At 39.3% G+C, this 17,204-nt stretch overlaps 1 protein-coding gene across 5 annotated transcripts in view; it reads left to right on the forward strand.

Moving 5' to 3' along the window:
- The window catches only part of nbeal2 (neurobeachin like 2), a 55,566-nt gene that overhangs the window by 23,818 nt on the left and 14,544 nt on the right, over positions 1 to 17,204 (forward strand). For 3 of the 5 annotated variants that reach the window (XM_015370365.1, XM_015370399.1, XM_015370391.1), the window contains 16 exons: positions 148 to 267; positions 356 to 686; positions 789 to 871; positions 966 to 1,058; positions 1,315 to 1,486; positions 3,243 to 3,376; positions 6,534 to 6,693; positions 6,949 to 7,051; positions 7,167 to 7,317; positions 7,534 to 7,689; positions 8,763 to 8,922; positions 11,601 to 11,689; positions 11,792 to 12,499; positions 13,172 to 13,356; positions 13,447 to 13,603; positions 15,366 to 15,509. In XM_015370365.1, coding sequence (XP_015225851.1) covers positions 148 to 267; positions 356 to 686; positions 789 to 871; positions 966 to 1,058; positions 1,315 to 1,486; positions 3,243 to 3,376; positions 6,534 to 6,693; positions 6,949 to 7,051; positions 7,167 to 7,317; positions 7,534 to 7,689; positions 8,763 to 8,922; positions 11,601 to 11,689; positions 11,792 to 12,499; positions 13,172 to 13,356; positions 13,447 to 13,603; positions 15,366 to 15,509 — 2,946 coding nt within the window. The remainder of the gene's footprint in view (positions 1 to 147; positions 268 to 355; positions 687 to 788; positions 872 to 965; positions 1,059 to 1,314; positions 1,487 to 3,242; positions 3,377 to 6,533; positions 6,694 to 6,948; positions 7,052 to 7,166; positions 7,318 to 7,533; positions 7,690 to 8,762; positions 8,923 to 11,600; positions 11,690 to 11,791; positions 12,500 to 13,171; positions 13,357 to 13,446; positions 13,604 to 15,365; positions 15,510 to 17,204) is intronic. The other 2 variants (XM_015370383.1, XM_015370374.1) reach the window with 2 other exon arrangements.

Here is a 17,204-nt window from a genome sequence, read left to right on the forward strand (position 1 = left end):
TATATATATATATATATATATATATATATATATATATATATATATATATATATGGAATAACTTTTTTAATTTACTGCACCATTAATTTCATAATGTGGCAAAAGTTAATTTGACATGTATGACTTTTTTATTTTATCTTTATCCCAGCATTCGGTGGCTATAGTGCATATCCCAGGTCGTCGTCCTTTCGGACAGAACCTGGTAACAGTCTACATCGATGGAGAGCAACAGAAAACTGCACAGCTTCGTTTCCCATCTTTCAATGAGGTAAACCCATTTTTATTTTTTTTTCGACTTCAGACTGGATGTCTTTCATAGTCTAATTTTCTCTGTTTCACCTTATCTGATCCTAAAGCCGTTTATCTACTGCGGCATCGGCTCCGCAGGACACCGCACCACTACCACCACCACGTCTCCAAACCTTCCCTCATCTTTCACCTCCTGCCCGTCACCAGAGTTTGCCTTCCCATCCCATGCTCCTTCCCTCCTTCGATCCCAGTCCTTCCCAGCATCCTTTGCAGGCGGCCGATGGGGGCCTACGGCGGACTCCCCGGTGCACACCATCTCAGCAGGACTGCAGGACACAGAGTGGGGATCGCCAACCTCTCTAGATGGGCTGCTGGGCACCGCCTTCATCTGCCATGAGGCTCTGCAGCCTGCCCAGGCTCGTGCTCTGCACGCTGCAGGTCCGGCACACTCTTTTGCCCATTCAGCAGAAGGATTCAACACTTATATCAAGTTAAGTTTGCATGGCTTTTAAACTCTTCACATCCCACTCTCCATCACAGGCCCTAATCACGTGCCCTTATTCAAAGCGGACGGAGAGTTATCTGAACTCAACAGCAAGCTGGTGCTGTACTACACTCCACAGGTAAATGAGGCTTATTAAAACACACACTGCATTATTACTCTGCCACCACCAGCTTCACTTCCTCATGTATTTTTTCCCTCATGGGCTTTTTAAGGCTTTCAAGAGTCAGATATGTCTGGATCTGGCACCTCATCACCAGCATGATGGTAGACTAACAGGACACAGAGTGGTCAGCTGGGACACCAAGGTTAGATGTCAGCCCTTTTTGATTAAAATCAGAGATTTTTCATTTTTTTCCTGTTATTTGATATAAATAATGATAATTGTTAAACCTTCATATAGATGTATAGTTTGTTTTTTTTTAATTTGAACCTCTACAGAATTCATGCTTTCATTTTTGTTTTTTTGTGATTTTTTTCGTATTTTCTCTCTTTTTTTTTGCTACCTTCCTTTAGAAAGAGTTCATTCAAAGCTTTTAAAATGTATTTGTTCTATCATTACAGGATGTTTTGAATGTGGTAGGGGGAATGGGGGTTTTGTTGCCCCTGCTAGAGCAGGTGTGTGAGGCGGAGCAGGTGTGCAATGGTGGTCAGGAGACTTCAGACCTGCTGGGACCAGAGATCACCTCCTCTAGAGGCCCAGCCGCCATGCTGCTGCCTCTTAATAAATCTGCAGGTCAGTGTCTTCTCCGTTTTTAAACGTTACATTATTTTTAGACATTATTTTGCCTCGAAACACTGCAATCTCTCAAACTGCTAAAACTAATCAGTTGGACAAGCAAGATATTAACCTCAGGTTTTGATGGAATTTATTTCATTTTTACATTCCCCTATTGTAAGTATTATCCTACATATGACCTCAATTATTTTCTCATGGATTATTTATTTCTCAGGATTCAGATCTCAGAATGTAAACACACAGTCCTAGTTTAATGTAACAAGTTGTAAAAAAGAAAAAAAAAAGAACTTTTTTGAACATTGACAGACTTCACACTCCATTCTAGTTGGATATTTGAGCACTTCTCTTGTAACCTCTTTGCACAAAGCACTAAAAAGAATGATGCTACCACCACCATGCTAAACAGTTGATGCAACATCCTTAGATTTCAAAGGCTCTACAGTCATTGTACCTTAATAACCAATTGGAAAAAATTTAATATCTTTATAGACTGTAGCTTTTTAAACTTTCTCCAAAATAAAGAAAATTATATAGCAATTATATAGCAAATTATATAGCAATCTCAGTATTTAGACATTTACACTTAAATAATTGAACAAAGCCTTTGGATTATCTTCCCATCAATAGATCTGGTGTAACTATCTAGAGTAATTTGTCAATGTGCTGACACACATCTTTTTATCTCGTGGTTATAAATTTTGCTATTGGACTGAGACGAGGACTTTCTAATGGTCCCTCCTATATATCAACTTTGTTGATCTCAAGCCATTTTGTACCTTTTTGGTGTGGAAGGATGATTGCCCCTTCAGAAGATGCATTTTGGTGAAAGCATTAGCTTTCTGGCTGATGTCTTGAGATGCTGCTACAGTAATTCAGCTGTTAACATGATGCTAACTATTTTGTAAAGTGCACCAGTCCCTCCAACAGCAAAACAACCACTCAACATGAAGCTGCCAACAGGGAACTTTACAGCCAGGGAACGTTACAGTTCCCAACTTTACACACAGGAACTTTACAGCAGCCAATGATGTGGCTTTCAGGATTGCAAGCTTCTCCAATGGTTATTAAATTCAAAAACTTACCTTTACATTTAATGACATCCAAGAAAATATTTCCTAAATTAAGGATTTTTGTCCCTGAATGCATTTGTACACTTTTACTCTAACCTTTTTATCATGTTTCTTCTCTCCTTGTGTGGCCTTTCAAGCAATGCCAATACAGAACTGTTTACATAGTGAATAATAACACCCTCCTACCAGTTTCATCCTGAATCTTCACAAGATCTGTTACTCATTATTACTATAGCAGATATGTGTCACCTTTAGGCATGTTCTTGACAAACCACACACTGTCTAAATGTTCATCCTTGATACACGGCTTTGTGTTTATCTAGTTCATTTTACTGCATCATTTTTAAGACTAACCTACTTTCATGGAAGGTTGAGCATTGTGAAATGAGTAGGCTTAAGTCTGCACACAACCACATGATGTAATGGCAAACAGGAAATGATTGACAAATATAGTTAATAGCTCAAAGCTAGGGTGTTGAATGAGGGGGAAAAAGTGAGGCGGCAATCTATGCTCATAAATATTTTCAGCAAGTCAAAAACATCACAGAAATATAGCATATTATCAGTGAGGTAACTGGGATGTGATCTTTATGAAGTGCCTTGTAAAGCAGAAATATTTCAGTGGCTTACACAGGAAATCTTAAACCCCATTTTGCCCTATTTTTTTTTTCTTTTTTCCTCAGAAGGCAGACTTGAAAGAAACAGCATTGCTGCCTTCCTGCTGATGGTGAAAAACCTGATTCGTCACCACCCTGTCAATCAGGAGAGTCTGCTGCAGTGCCATGGGCCCAGCATCATCGGTGCCATGCTCAGCAAAGTAGGTCCCACACATGACAATTATTTCCAGAAACTTAAAAACACAAAGGGCTGATTAGCATCTAAGAATCAAAATCTGACCTTTTCCACCTCACTGTTGCTGAATAATGGAATCTGGCATTGCTGAAACAGCAGCGCTGTGTCAGAATGACTGGAATGAATGTGTGGGACAAAACATACAGACATTATATTGTTTCAGTGTGAATAATAACAAATGATGCAAACTAAGACAGGTGAAAAAAAAAGGCTTTTGTTGATAAAGCTGTTCACTCTAAGAATATAAGTCAAGGCAATTCAGCGTGCTGTATGCTGAGAGAATAAAATGGTTGAGAATAAAATTTTATTATCAACATTTTATTCTCTTAAATCTTAAAGTCGTAGGTAAGATATATTTAAAATGCAAATCATTCTGGCTTTAACATGTATATAAATGTACTCTTTATCAGACCATATTGTCCCAAAATTTTGAAAATTTCCATAAAAATAAAAAATCCTGTCTTAAAATCTGCAGGGTTTTTTTTACGTTATTTTATGCAGGCCAGTTAGTTATACGTCAGCTTGTACACCTAAATTGGGCCAATCATATATCAACGGACATCTGTCAATCAAATGTTTTCGGTCATAGCATCTTGATTCTTATGTCGCAGCTGATATACGCAACGGTTGAAATAAGAATAATTTACTTTACCATTGAGTTCCGTCCCAGTGTTCACGGGGATGGACGTCTGTGTCTTCAGCAGGCGTAGAGCTAACAGACCTAGCAGCGTTGCGAGGCAAGGGCTTAAACATGTACGGCTGTAAGCCTTCTACACCAAACGAAGCTTCTGCCGCCCTGGCGTCCTCTTCCACAACAACTTTGTATGACGGAGGAGACTCATCCATGACCTCCCACACAAAACTCTCCTCCTCTTGCATGTTTCAGCTGTCCACAGCATTCCTTGACAGTGTCGTTTCTAAGTCACCAATTTAGTGCTACTTGGTCCCAATCTAATTTCCCATTGGGAACCTACTAGCACTAAGCTGCTAACTGGTTAGTAAGATGCTTCCGATAAACCGGCCAAACCAAACTTGCTTGCCACAAAAATTCCCGCCCCCTTGATAAACAACCAATCACATTCACTTTATCCCCTCATGTAAAGTCGGGCACCACTTGGGAGAATTCGGAAATTCAACAGTTGGAACAGCCGTTTCCCAACAACTTTAAAGGAACTGAGGGTTTCAGCACTTTTATATTTTTCTGGGAGTTTATTCCAGTTTTTTTTTTTTTTTTTTTTTTTTCTTGATTTAACCAGGTAAAACCCAATAGAGATCCAGATCTCATTTGCAAGAGGGACCTGGACAGAAAATCTAAGAACTAAAAGCTGTTTCTCCGTGTTCAGTTCTGGTTCTGGGTATGTAGAATCCAGAACCAGAAAGCCTAAGAGATCCGGGTGGTTGATCCACTGGCAATTAGTCTGTAATATATTTTGTTCCTAACCCATTCAATGATTTATAGACTAACACAAGTATTTAAAGTCTATTCTCTGACATATGGGAAGCCATTGGAAAGAGTGTAGAACTGGAGTGATGTGCTCTACTTTCTAAGTTTAGTGAGGATGTGGACAGCAGCATTCTGAATCACTTGTAGCTGTCTGATCGACTTTTCATTCGGCCGGGTTGATCTTGCAGAAATGTCAATCATAAACCAAGCTTTAGGGAGACCTGTGAAGACTGTTGCAGTTAATATTTCTACAGAAGATGAACGCATTAACTAGTTGTTCAAAGTCCTGCCGGGACATTAGTCCTTTAATCTTGGATATGTTCTCTAGCTGATAGAAGGCCGACTCTTACTGTCTTTATGTGCCTGTGGAGGTTTTAGGTCTGAGTCCATCATTATGCCTAGATTTCCAAACTGATTGGTGCTTTCTAGCTAACTTTTAAACTGTCTTTCTTTGGTCCAAGCATTATTATTTCGGGTTATTTATGATTCAGCTGAAGACAATTTTGGCACATCCATGCTTTGATTTCTATGCATTGATGTCCCCTTTTACACTTTCATAATTGGACAAATCCTTTGGATTATCTTCCCACCATATTCTCCAAATAATTTGCTGGACTTTTGTCCCATTCCTCCCAACAGATGTGGTGTAACTGATTAGAGTAATTAGTCAACATGCTACCTCACATCTTTTTATCTCTTGGTTATAAATTTAGCTATTGGACTGTATGTATTTATCCAGCACTTTGATGGGTTCATACATGGGATCCCAAGCAGACTTGACTGTAATGCTTTGTTTTTGAATCTTTTTACATCTCTGCTGTTATTTATATGGAATTCTGCCCCACTCCCAAAAAAAACAAGCCCAAAAACAAAACTGCAAATATCAGCTGAGCGAGGCATGGTAAAAGCTTGTTTGCGATCAATCAAAGTGCAGGGTCAGACTTAAGTTCTTGTTTGTATTTGACTCATTAATGAGCACAGCTGATCCTAGAATTGGTGCAGCAGAGCTGTGGATACAGGCTGACAGGATATGTTGAAATCCATGTTGAGAAGTTGGATCATCTTGTATGGAAACTATTTTGTATCTTTAGAGGCATTAGTTGTTTCCATATTTGGCTGTGGAGAAGATTCACACAAACACTGACACTCAATCTTATGAACAAACGGTACAGTTTCAGTAAAGCTATTGGCATGAAAAGCTTCCTTTTGTAAATGTCTCCCATACTAACCTTGGGCAGGTAGATGATGCCTAGTGGGGTTTTTTGGAGGGTTGATGATTCCATGAATCTACTTTTTGCTGCAGCTTCTTGCTGATCTTTTTCTTTAAGGCTCCAGTTGCTTTAAACTATTTATGTATTGCTCAGACTGTGGATACAAACCCATTTTAGTGATTTTTTTTTAAATGGCTTCTTCTCTTATATTCCTTTTAAGGATTAGCAATAGACTTTAGTCTTTTGAAGACAAACCAAGAATTGATAGATTACTAAATTCAGGTCAAAGAATAAAATTGTTTTATTTTAGCATTGTTTCCACTGAATAAACACAAAAGTTAAAGGTAATTTTTTTTCTTCTTTTACTGGTGGATTTAGCCATGCACAGATATGTAAGGGACTGTATTCTACTGTAACATTAAACCCTTTAAAAGTGTAAAATGAGGCCCTCTTTTGGTATGCTGCAGGTTCCAGGCACTATGATGGACATGAACGTTCTTTTGGCATGTCAGCTTCTCCTGGAGCAGGTTTTCAACGAGGGAAACAGCCAGCTCCTGCAGCAGCTCTACCAACATCTGTTATTTAACTTCCGCATCTGGACAAAAAGCCATTTTGCTGTTTGTTTGGGTAAGGCATCAGCAACCTCCCTACTGCTGACCAAATCATCTGTGAAGCTTGCACCTTAAAGCTGCCTACAGCTGGAGCAAAAGAGGATGATGGTGGATTTAGATCTCTTTAAACTCTGGAGGTGTTGGTTAGGATTTAGGGTGCATCCTTTAAATTACAGCTCTTTTTCAACACAACCTTACATCTTGATTTGACATTTCTAAATGTCAGCCGGAGGAGGGATGACTGTGTTTCTTTTTGTTTCCCACTCTGAAGCCCATGTGCAATATCTGTCATCTGTGATAAACAAGAGCAAGCAGCGTATGAAGAGAAAGTATGGGGTGCAATACATTCTGGACACTATTCGGACATACTACAGGTGAGCAGGGCACGATGAAGCACCAGCATAAAATGTTTAAATTCAGGTCATTAGTCTCTCACCTTCATATATGACCCTGATGCCAGAGTCTTCCCCCTCATCTGTTTGGTTGCAGTGTGGAGCAGGATGGCAGCCCTCTCTCTGATGAGAAACAGACGATTCAGACGGCCCTCTTCTCGCTGCTGAAAGATTTCCTCAAGTCTCCGACACCAGAGGAGCTGCACAGCGTGCTCGCCTACATCCTGACAGTCGGAGAGGAGCAGCAGGTAATGCTGAAATGTTTTATTGCTGTTTTTCTTCCAGGAGTTTGATATTGCAATCTTTTGACCTTTTCATGTCCGCAATGTACTCCCAGTTAAACACTCATCCTGAGTCATCCATCTGAGTGCTCTTTCTTTGGCTCTCTACCTTATATTTTTGTTTCTTATCTTTTCCTTCATACTCCTTTTTTGTTACTCAACTTCACTCCCCCTGTCTGTCAGGTGGTGAAGGCGCTGGATGTGCTGTATGAGCTCCTGAGGAGCAGCCCGCCTCGGGAGCAGGTGCAGACTGTGCTCCTGGAGTGGGGCGTGGAGCAGCTGTATAGCCTCCTGCTCACCCAGAGCTTTGGAGATGAGGCCAGAGAGAGGGTGTTCAGGGTAAGGACAACTGAAACCACCTCTTTTTATGACTTTTCATGAGCACCCATTCTGATTATAGGTGCATCTCGGGAGTGTTATTTAAAGGGTTTGTCTCAATTATTCGATTAAATAAGTAATAACTTTATACAGATTCATCACATACACAATGACATAGTATTTCAGATGATTTTTCTGTTAATTTTAATTATGTTGTTGCCCATCTTATAAAAAGCAGACATTTTCTCAAAAACTCAAATTCTCTGAAAACAACAACAAAAATAATACGAGTAAAATTAGTTTTTGTTTATAGTTACACAAGTATGAGGAAGACTGAGGAGCTGACCATCAAAAATAGAACTGCCCTTAAAAAAGTGCTGCATCCCAGAATGTTAAGGGAAATTAAGTGGAAAAAGAAAGTGCAGTGTTTCCACGGGTCATTAAAAATCTTTAAAAGTCATTAAATTGTTATTTTTTAAATAAAGGCCCTATATAGCATTAAAATTAATTAAATGTGTTTATTGTGACTTTAAAAAAAAATTTATAAAAACAATCTCATCAGACATATTATATCACGATATATTTGCGTGGAACTGCTTCCAGTTGATCGCAAAGACGTATGTTCAGAAAAGAAGCTTGAGTCGGAGAAAAAGCTAGAGAATGGGGAAGAATGCCAATTTCAACAAAAGTGGTTGGAAAACGAGGAATTCGGGGCATGGCTGCAGCCTGTCGACGGGTACCTGTTGGTGGCATTAAAATTATTTCTAAGAGCATTAAAAAGCATTAAATTAGAGTTATTAATTACTGTATAAACTCTGAAAGTGTCACCACACATTGACATATTCAAGATGTCTGCTCTGCATATCAATTTATTTATTTTTTCAGTTTTATCAACATATTTTATGTAGTTCTTAATTCGGGGTTTGCAATAGCAGCCATAATCACTGAAATCTTCAGAAAAAAGGAAGAAAAACACATCATGCATGTTAAATCTAGGTGTTTAAACTCTTAAACAGAGCTGCCAAGATGTTGGATGTTATTGACGTGTGTTTAGATGTAACCAGGCATAAACTGAAGCTTTTTTGTTCTTGCAGGTTTTGTACAAAATTCTGAAAAGTGAGAAAGTGTCGGAGCGTAACAAGCAACGAATCAAGCTAAAGGATTTTGGTTATCTCGGAATGGTTTGCTTTCTGGAAGATATCCCTGTGACCATGACAACCGTACGCTGTTTGTACGAGCAGGTCCTCGCCACAGGTAATACATGAGATTTTTGGATGTATTCACTTCACGTTTTTAAGAAAAATTGGTTTAAATGAGAAAGTTACAAAAGGACATAAAAAAAGGGGATAATTTAAGGTTGAGGTTCCTTTTTTTTGTGTTCCTTTTTGTACGATTAAGGTAAAGTTTAAACCAGCTTAGACTTGCTGATTTCTGTGGTCAGCCATTATAAATTTTGAGAGCAGAAGGGAAGCCCCTGTAAAACAGAGTTTTAACTTTATAATGAAACAAAGATATTATGATTACACCTTTGAAATTATGCACTCTTTAGCTTTTCTTGTTAGAAATTAGCATGGTAATGCCTTCTAGGAGTATTATACAAGCAGCAGAGAACAATCTTATTTTTTAACATTATGTCTATAATGTTCAACAGGCTGGCATGCTTCGTAATCCAGAATGAAAGTTCAAGAAAACAAAAATGGAGCTACTTTGCTGTCCGCTGCGCTCAGCCTCTGCAGCAAACATTTTTCACTTACCTTAGGAAATAGTTTACGTTTTAAATCATCTTAAACATCTTTGTGCTTCTTTGACTTTATTTTAAACATCTGTCAAGTAAGCTACATCTAGCCTTGTTTTTTGTTTTTTTTCCTTCCTCTGTTTTTCCTCACAATGAACACTTCCACAGCACAGGGTGTTGTCCTGGTAGAGCTTAGTGTGCTGCCTTTATCGCTTGGAAAAAGATTGAGCGTTCAATTTTCCAAACCGATGGTCACCAGCCATGGACTGATTTCCATCTGTATCCTAGCCAAAGTTGAACAGCTCATTATGCTGGTTTGTTGATGCTTAGAGCAAAAATTGCCACGTCAACTCTGTTTAAGGAATTTGGACTAAGATCATCAAATCAATCCTGTTCTGTACAAAAGAATAATACGTCAATTTGTAAGCAGCTAAATCTCCATGGACACGTAAGTGGTTTTGCTGAGTGTCAGAAAATACTGAATAGCCCAGCACAGTTGCAGAAAATGGGTAAAGGTCATTTTCCTCACTGTGTCATATCTCTAAGGGGTTTCTAACATTTTTTTTTTTACTCGTCTGCTGTATGGAGATTGAGTCATGTGTCTCCTTTAAATAGATTCCATTCATGCCTGGTAATTAGGTTAAATTCAGGTTGTAATATGTCATATTTATTATTTAAATAGGTAAATGTGATGTGAGGTTAAGTAAAATGTAAAGTAAATCCCTTTATTGTCATACAATTGGGAAATTCACTCTCTGCATTTTGACCCATCCCCTTGCGGAGCAGTGGGCTGCCATTGTGTGGCACCCGGGTAGCAGTGTAGGGTTGGGTTTTGCTCAGGAACCCAGAGTGGAGGCTGTGGGGATCAAACTGGGTATGTGCAACCTTTGCAGAGCACAAGCGTACTGCCTTAACTACTAGGCCAACATTCCCCTATTATTTACATCTAAAGCAATAAAAGTTAGAATTTAAATTTGGTTAGATGTAGATCTGGCCATTTTCTGATTATTATTTCTCATCAATAATCTTAACAAACAGAAGAATTAAGCAGATAGGCAGTGATTATCCACATGGTTAAGAAATATTTCTTTTACAGAAACCAAATCAAATCTAATTGTCTTGAAGGGACAAAAGATGTTACAAAGCAGGTTGTATCATTTTTTAATGGGGCTAAATGATGCAGAGTCAGAAACAAGATATAGATTTGTCACTAACCGCCATTGATCAGACTGTATTAATATTTAATTATATTTGTGAAATAATTGAAAAAGTACATCTAAGCCTTTAACTTCTAAACCATCAGAAATGGATTAATGTCACTTTTTTTTTTATAAAACCACATTAATGAAATGTGAAATAATGATCTGAATTTATTTCCCAGTTTGATTGATTTGATAAGGTTTTGTTTCCATCATCCCCCGTCTAAAAGGATATGAACCCTGTTTAGTATTTTTTACTTATGAAAAGTCAATCTATTAAAACAATATTAACACCTACTGAAAGATTTAAGTGACCATAATCACTCATTAGCATCACTGTAAGAAATTTTTTTTTTTTTTTTTTTTTTTTTTTTTTTTTTAAGATTTCACACCTCTAGGTAGAAATGGTTTGGGAAGAATGAGGTAAAACGGTCTTTTGATTGTAAAGGTTTGCCTCTAGAGCCCTGGTTTAAGAACAACTAACCCACTGACCTGAGCCCGCCTGGTTAAAGTCCAGATCTTTACCGGTAACGTTATTAAATTGTCAGATGTGAGGATTTTAGAGAAACTCAACCACAACAGATTCTAACTAAGTAGAAGTTCCATCAGCCTTACTAGAGGAACTTCTCATATATAAAACAGCATTTACTATACATAGAGGTCCAAGCAAGTCTTGAAAGCAGAAATTCCATCACTTATTATAACCAGGGGCCAAAGATTAGTAGTTCTGCAAATAAATCTTTATCTAGTGTAAGAGTGTTGCGTGTTTAAAACATTCTTGCACAACTATGATTGAATACATTTCCATTACTTTGAGCTTTTTGCTCAAACCTTTTTAACTTTGCTGAACTGTTAAAGTATCTTAAATCATACACTAATGAAAAAGCTTTTTCTAATAATGCATTTTTTCCCCTGCTAATTTAAATTAAAGCAAATAATTACGTCCTGTAAGGAAATAATTTATAAACAAAGAAATATTGCTTTTTTTTTTCCTACAGATGCCAGTCCTAATTTTAGAGACCTCCTTGCTGTGGTCTGTCTGTCCCATCGGGCTGAACTAACCGTCCGATTGGACGTTTGCCGCAAGGTCTGTTCCCTCGCACCTTAATATGCATGTGGCCTTTTATCATATGCAAATTTGTTTCCAACAAATCCATCTTAATTTTCTGTTTCTTTAAATCCCCTCCAGCTCTTTCATCTGATCTACTCCAACGAGGATTATGTGAAGCAACTCGCCAAACAGCCCGGCTGGCAGGACGTTCTGACCAAACTCTATGTGAAGGAGTCTTACGAAGCTCATGTTGGGAGCATCACAGATTCTGATAACCACAGCGGCTTTGCACCCAGCTTTCGGCCCCCACTGCGCAGAGACCAGTCCGTGGTGGAGGACTCCCGCACCGACATCTACTTAAACTACCGTAACTCCCAGGACATTGAGGACGAGGAGGAGGACGAATGTGGCCACCGGGACATCTCTGAGGGCTTCTCTGATTTATCCCAGTCGCCTCCTAGTGGAGACAGAGGACCGCTGAAGAACTACGATGGCGGCCTTCATTTTAAGTCGTTTGATTCGGTGGATCAGGGGAGCCACTCGTCCTCCACCTCCAATCCGGTTGACATTTCATCAACTCGACCAGAAGACGAAGGAAGGGACTACCAGCCGCTCTCTCCGTTTGGCACATCTCCCTTTGATTTGGAGTTGGGAGGCATGGGGGACACCGGCAGCCACACCCCTGCAGGCAGTTTGACCAACACGCCGTCTCCTCTGGAACACTCAAAGCCATTTCCACCACTAAGGCCGAGGAAGAGCTCCAGTTTGTCAAACGTGCTGGATGACACCAGCTATGGGACAGACCCCCCAACTGGAGACACCATCTCCAACACGTCCAACCCTCAGGTATAGCACCTTGATTTTCTCACATTGTTGAAGGTGCTGTTAGAGGTTTATATTTGGACCATCCATGGGTTCTGTCTAAAGTGGAAGGAAAAGAGACGATGGTTTGAATTTTTTGTTGTCACAAGTAATCTTAAAATTGCTCCCTTCTCAGGGGGTTTTCTTCCAGGATTGTCCTGTTTTTAGTCCCTTCTTTTCCGTCTTTCCTTCCAACTCTGACCAGCTCCCGTGTTCTTGCTAACAAGGAACGTCCCTGCAGCATGATGCAGCCACTACCATGTTTCACTGTGGTGAAAGGGGTTACATTTATCTCTTGTCTTGACAGATTTGTAGAGTAGAATTCAACTGTATTGTCATAACATTGTCATAACTACAAAGCAACTAAATTAACTCTCTAGATTTTACCCATCCCTTTGGGGAGCAGTGGGCTGCCATTGTTGAGCAGTGTGGGGTTTAGGGTCTTGCGCTATGACCCAAGCGCAGTGCCCTAACCACTAGGCCACCACTCCACCACTAGCATGCTAAACTAATAGTTCTTCTGCCATACAGATTCCATCACCAGAGATGTGGGTCTGTGCAGTTCCTCCACTATGACTGTAGCACTCACGGCAGCTTCACTGATTTTTGCTGTCTTTGTGAGTTTTTCCTTTCCACATGTATCTGTTTGTACTCCAGCAGACCCCCGAGGAGGAGCTGTGCAACCTGCTAACCAACATCGTCTTCTCCGTACTGTGGAGTGGCAGTGGGGCTGAGGGGGCAGAAGACGTGGTGTGGAGGGAGAGGGGGCAGGTGTTTTCTGTCCTCACCAAACTGGGCTCCTCCTGCCAACTGGTTCGCCCTCCTGATGAGATAAAACGCAGGTCTGTTCTGCAGATTTTAACACGGAATGTGTTTCTTCACAACTACCTTGATGTTATGCGATGGCATGCTGAATGTGTTTCCATTGACAGTCTTTTGGAAATGATGCTGGAGTCCTCCCTGTCAGACCTGAGGGATGCACAGGGCGTGTCTCTGCCCTTCTGTCCCAGTCTGGTGCGGCTCCTCAGGCTGCTGCAAGACTTCCTGTTTGCTGAGGGCACAGACAACAGAACACTGTGGAGTGAGAAGGTAATTTATGTTGGAATCTTACAATAAAATATTCCCGTTTTTGCTGTCTTTTTTTTATTACTACTCAATTAACTAAGGTATGGCAAATAATCATCTGTCTAAAAATATTATTAGCTACTCTAAAGATGCCACCTTTACTCTAAATAAGTGAACCTACACATTGATAGACAGATGAGATTTATTCTGTGACAGAAAATATTTTTATGATCTTTAAACACTTTTTAATATCAGTCAAGTCCTTAGTAAATACTCAGTGTGCTTTTCAAATTATTCTGTTTTATCAAAAAAAAAAAGGATGTCATCCAGGCAAATCTGGCGCTTTGTAAAATATGTTTCCAGACACAAATGTTTAATAATGAAGCTGATAAGCCATTTTTTTCATATCAGCTTAGCTAGCTGCACCCAGATTCGATTAGTGCAAGCCCTTTATTATTTGAGATTTACATAACCCTTGGATGAGCCCATTATGGTTCTTGTCTGGATATCATTTACCAGACTTCTCTGGCTGTACAGCTAAGCAATTATACATTATAGTTAAAATATTTAAAGGCTCAGTGTGGCCTACGCATTCAGGCCTGTTTCTCAGCAACATCCCCTTTAGAAATAGTTTTAAAGGCCTTTAAATACACCTTACCTTTTATTGGATGTAATTAGTAAAGTGTCTTTCATAACACTAACTAGGGCTGAAACAATTAATCGGATAATCTTGATTAATCGATTATTGAAATAATCATTGACTAATTTAGTAATCGATTAATCCAAAGCATGCCTTTAGCTAACAGAGCGGCCCACGTTGAGCAGCAATTATACCAAAATAGTGAACAAAATATGAAAAATTTTTGCATTTAAGAAAGAAATCATTTTCATCTGTCAGCATGCTCTGTCCAAATCTCCTCAAATGGAAAGGTTTTAGCTTCACCTGGTTTCATTTCGCAAAAAGTCTTCTTTAAGGAATCTTTAGCTATGCGATTATTAATCAAAAAAACACTCGACAGATGAATTGATTTGCAAAATAGTTGTTAGTTTCAGCCCTAATACTGATCTGTTTTTAATGCATCACTCATGGCGTACACCAGCACAATTATCGAATAAAAGGAGCAGAATCAGGGTGCTAAAGTGATCTAGTCAAAGCCCGGATTTCAATCTGATCCACATTCTGTCAAATGGCTTTAAACAGGCTTTTCAGGCCCTTCCTCATTAATGTTAAATCATTTCCAATTATTGGAAACAAAACCTTGGGGGTAGGTGTTCCCACCAAGGTTGGCTCAACCAGTTTTAAGGTTGAAGGGTAATGTCAGGTTACCTTGTATAGATGTTTTACTCCTAATAAATGCATTTACTCTGGTTAACTTTGTCTGAAATAAGTTTAATGATCAGACACATGGAATACTTCTAGTTATATTAAAATGCTGTCTGTGGGTTTTGTGTTTAAACCAATGAAGTTGAAATTAATATTTTCTATGATAATCATGGGTTAGTTTTTGTTTGATAACTGTGTTGCATGAAATTAATAAATAATTTCTTTTTTTTTGTTTCTTCAAAGACTAAAGCAGTAAAATACAACACACCATCGGATGGGTGGTGTCCTTGTTAACCTTTAGGTCAAATGCTTCTTCTGTTTTGTGTTACAGCAAGGCTTAGAGAGTCAAGGTTGGGTTTTAAATGCAGCTCAGGGTATACTTAAGGTTTACTGCAAGGTGTGGAAACAGGTCTGGCCTTCTTTTGCCGAGGCATTCTGTTGACACCTGTTGTTTTGCTGCAGATCTTCGAAGGGGTGGTGAACCTGCTGGACAGGTTACAGGCCTGGCACAGCACCCCCGGCAGCCCTGGAAACACTGAACTGAAGGAGATGGCCCAGATTGGCCTGCGTATCATTCTGGGATACATCCAACAGCAGAACTCACAGGTCAGCTGCACTCATCTGTTGAGCACATAAAACTATAAAATGACTCTACTTGACTTTTACAACCCGAGATCCTCTAAGATATAATATCTACAGAAGGTAGTTTTGAAAAATGTCTCAAGGGACTTAGAGTATTTAACTTGATAAGTGAGCTCAGATAAAGAAACCGTTTAAATACCAAACCTTCTATGGTTCTCTTTGCAAAGACATTGCAGTCATTCCTGTTAGGGAGTGTTCAGAATGAAAGGGCAGCTCCACTCTGAGTTATGACATCTACTGTTATATGACTTTGAAATAAAGGGAGTGCTCATAAATTAAGCTTAGCATCTGGATTTCCATCACGTGCTGCTGTTTTGTTTGTCTATTAACTAATTAGTTATTCTTGAACCTTTAAAAAGATCTATTAAAATTTTCCTAAACATCATAACTGTGTGTCTTTTAAAGATGATGGAGGAGCTGGAAGAGAGTTTAATTAATTAAGAATAGTACTCATAATATGTCCCCTTTAGATCTATTGATGAGAGGTAAATCTGCTTGTTTAGGCTTTTCAGTTCAATATTTAGGACCTGAAGAGTTTTTTTTTGCAACTTTAATTCAATTCGGTCTATTGATATATAGCAACGATTCACAACATGCCATCTCAAGGCACTTTACAGAAAAAAATTCCACCAGATCATAGTCAGATTAGTTCAAAGTTTTCTATCTAAGTAAAACCAGCTGATTGCATCGACTCATTCACTCAAAGGCAATCACTCACACAAGGCATGCTTATGGCAACAGTGGAGAGGGAAAATGTCCTTTTAACAGGCAGAAACCTCCAGCAGAACCAGGCTCAGTGTGGGCGGCCATCTGCCAAGGCCAAAAGGGGTTCAAGGAGACAGAAGCAGACATGAAAAAGCAGAGATACAAAAGGCAACTGTAAACCAGCTCCACAGGCGGCCCCGTCCGGGAAACACACAGCCAGGCAGACAAGCTACATGCCAGAACCCATGTCAGTGGATGAAAGGGAGCACATCACAGTCAGAGAAACAGGACTACACTGAAAAACAGGCAAAGCTCCAACATCCACAAACAATGGCATTAATGGCAGCAGCACAGCTGATATTTCTCTCAAGGATGGAGTCACAGCCAAACAGGAACAGACCAGATGAAGCTACTATGAGAAAAAGCAGAGATAGAATAACATTAGATTGAACAAATTCTGCAGAGTGGGAGAATAGAGAAAGGAGGAAGCAGAATGATGAAAAAGGGTCCCTATGTCCTCCAGCAGTTTAAGCCTATAGCAGCATAACTATAGAGATAGCACTGGATGACCTGAGCCACTCTAACAATAAGCTTTATCAAAAAGGAATGTTTTAAGTCTACCCTTAGTATGTCTGTGTGTCTGTCTCATGGACTAAAACTGGTAGTTAGTTCCACCGGAGAGGAGCCTGATAACTTTTAGAAATTCTAGGAACCATGGGTAAACCTGCAGATTGAGTGCAAAGTGCTCTGTTAGGAACATAAGGAACAATCAGATCTCTGATATAAGATGGAGCTTGGCCATTTAAAGCTTTATATCTGAGAAGGAGGATTTGAATTCTTCTGCTCTGAAATAATTGTATATTTGCTCTGCTACTTCATGGATTCCATAAAAAAAAGCTAATAAAATACAGCAAAATGCTAGAAATCAATATATATTGGCAGTCTCAATTCCCT

This window comes from Cyprinodon variegatus, unplaced genomic scaffold (assembly GCF_000732505.1).
Source record: "Cyprinodon variegatus isolate N-32 unplaced genomic scaffold, C_variegatus-1.0 Scaffold2, whole genome shotgun sequence".
NCBI lineage: Eukaryota > Metazoa > Chordata > Actinopteri > Cyprinodontiformes > Cyprinodontidae > Cyprinodon > Cyprinodon variegatus.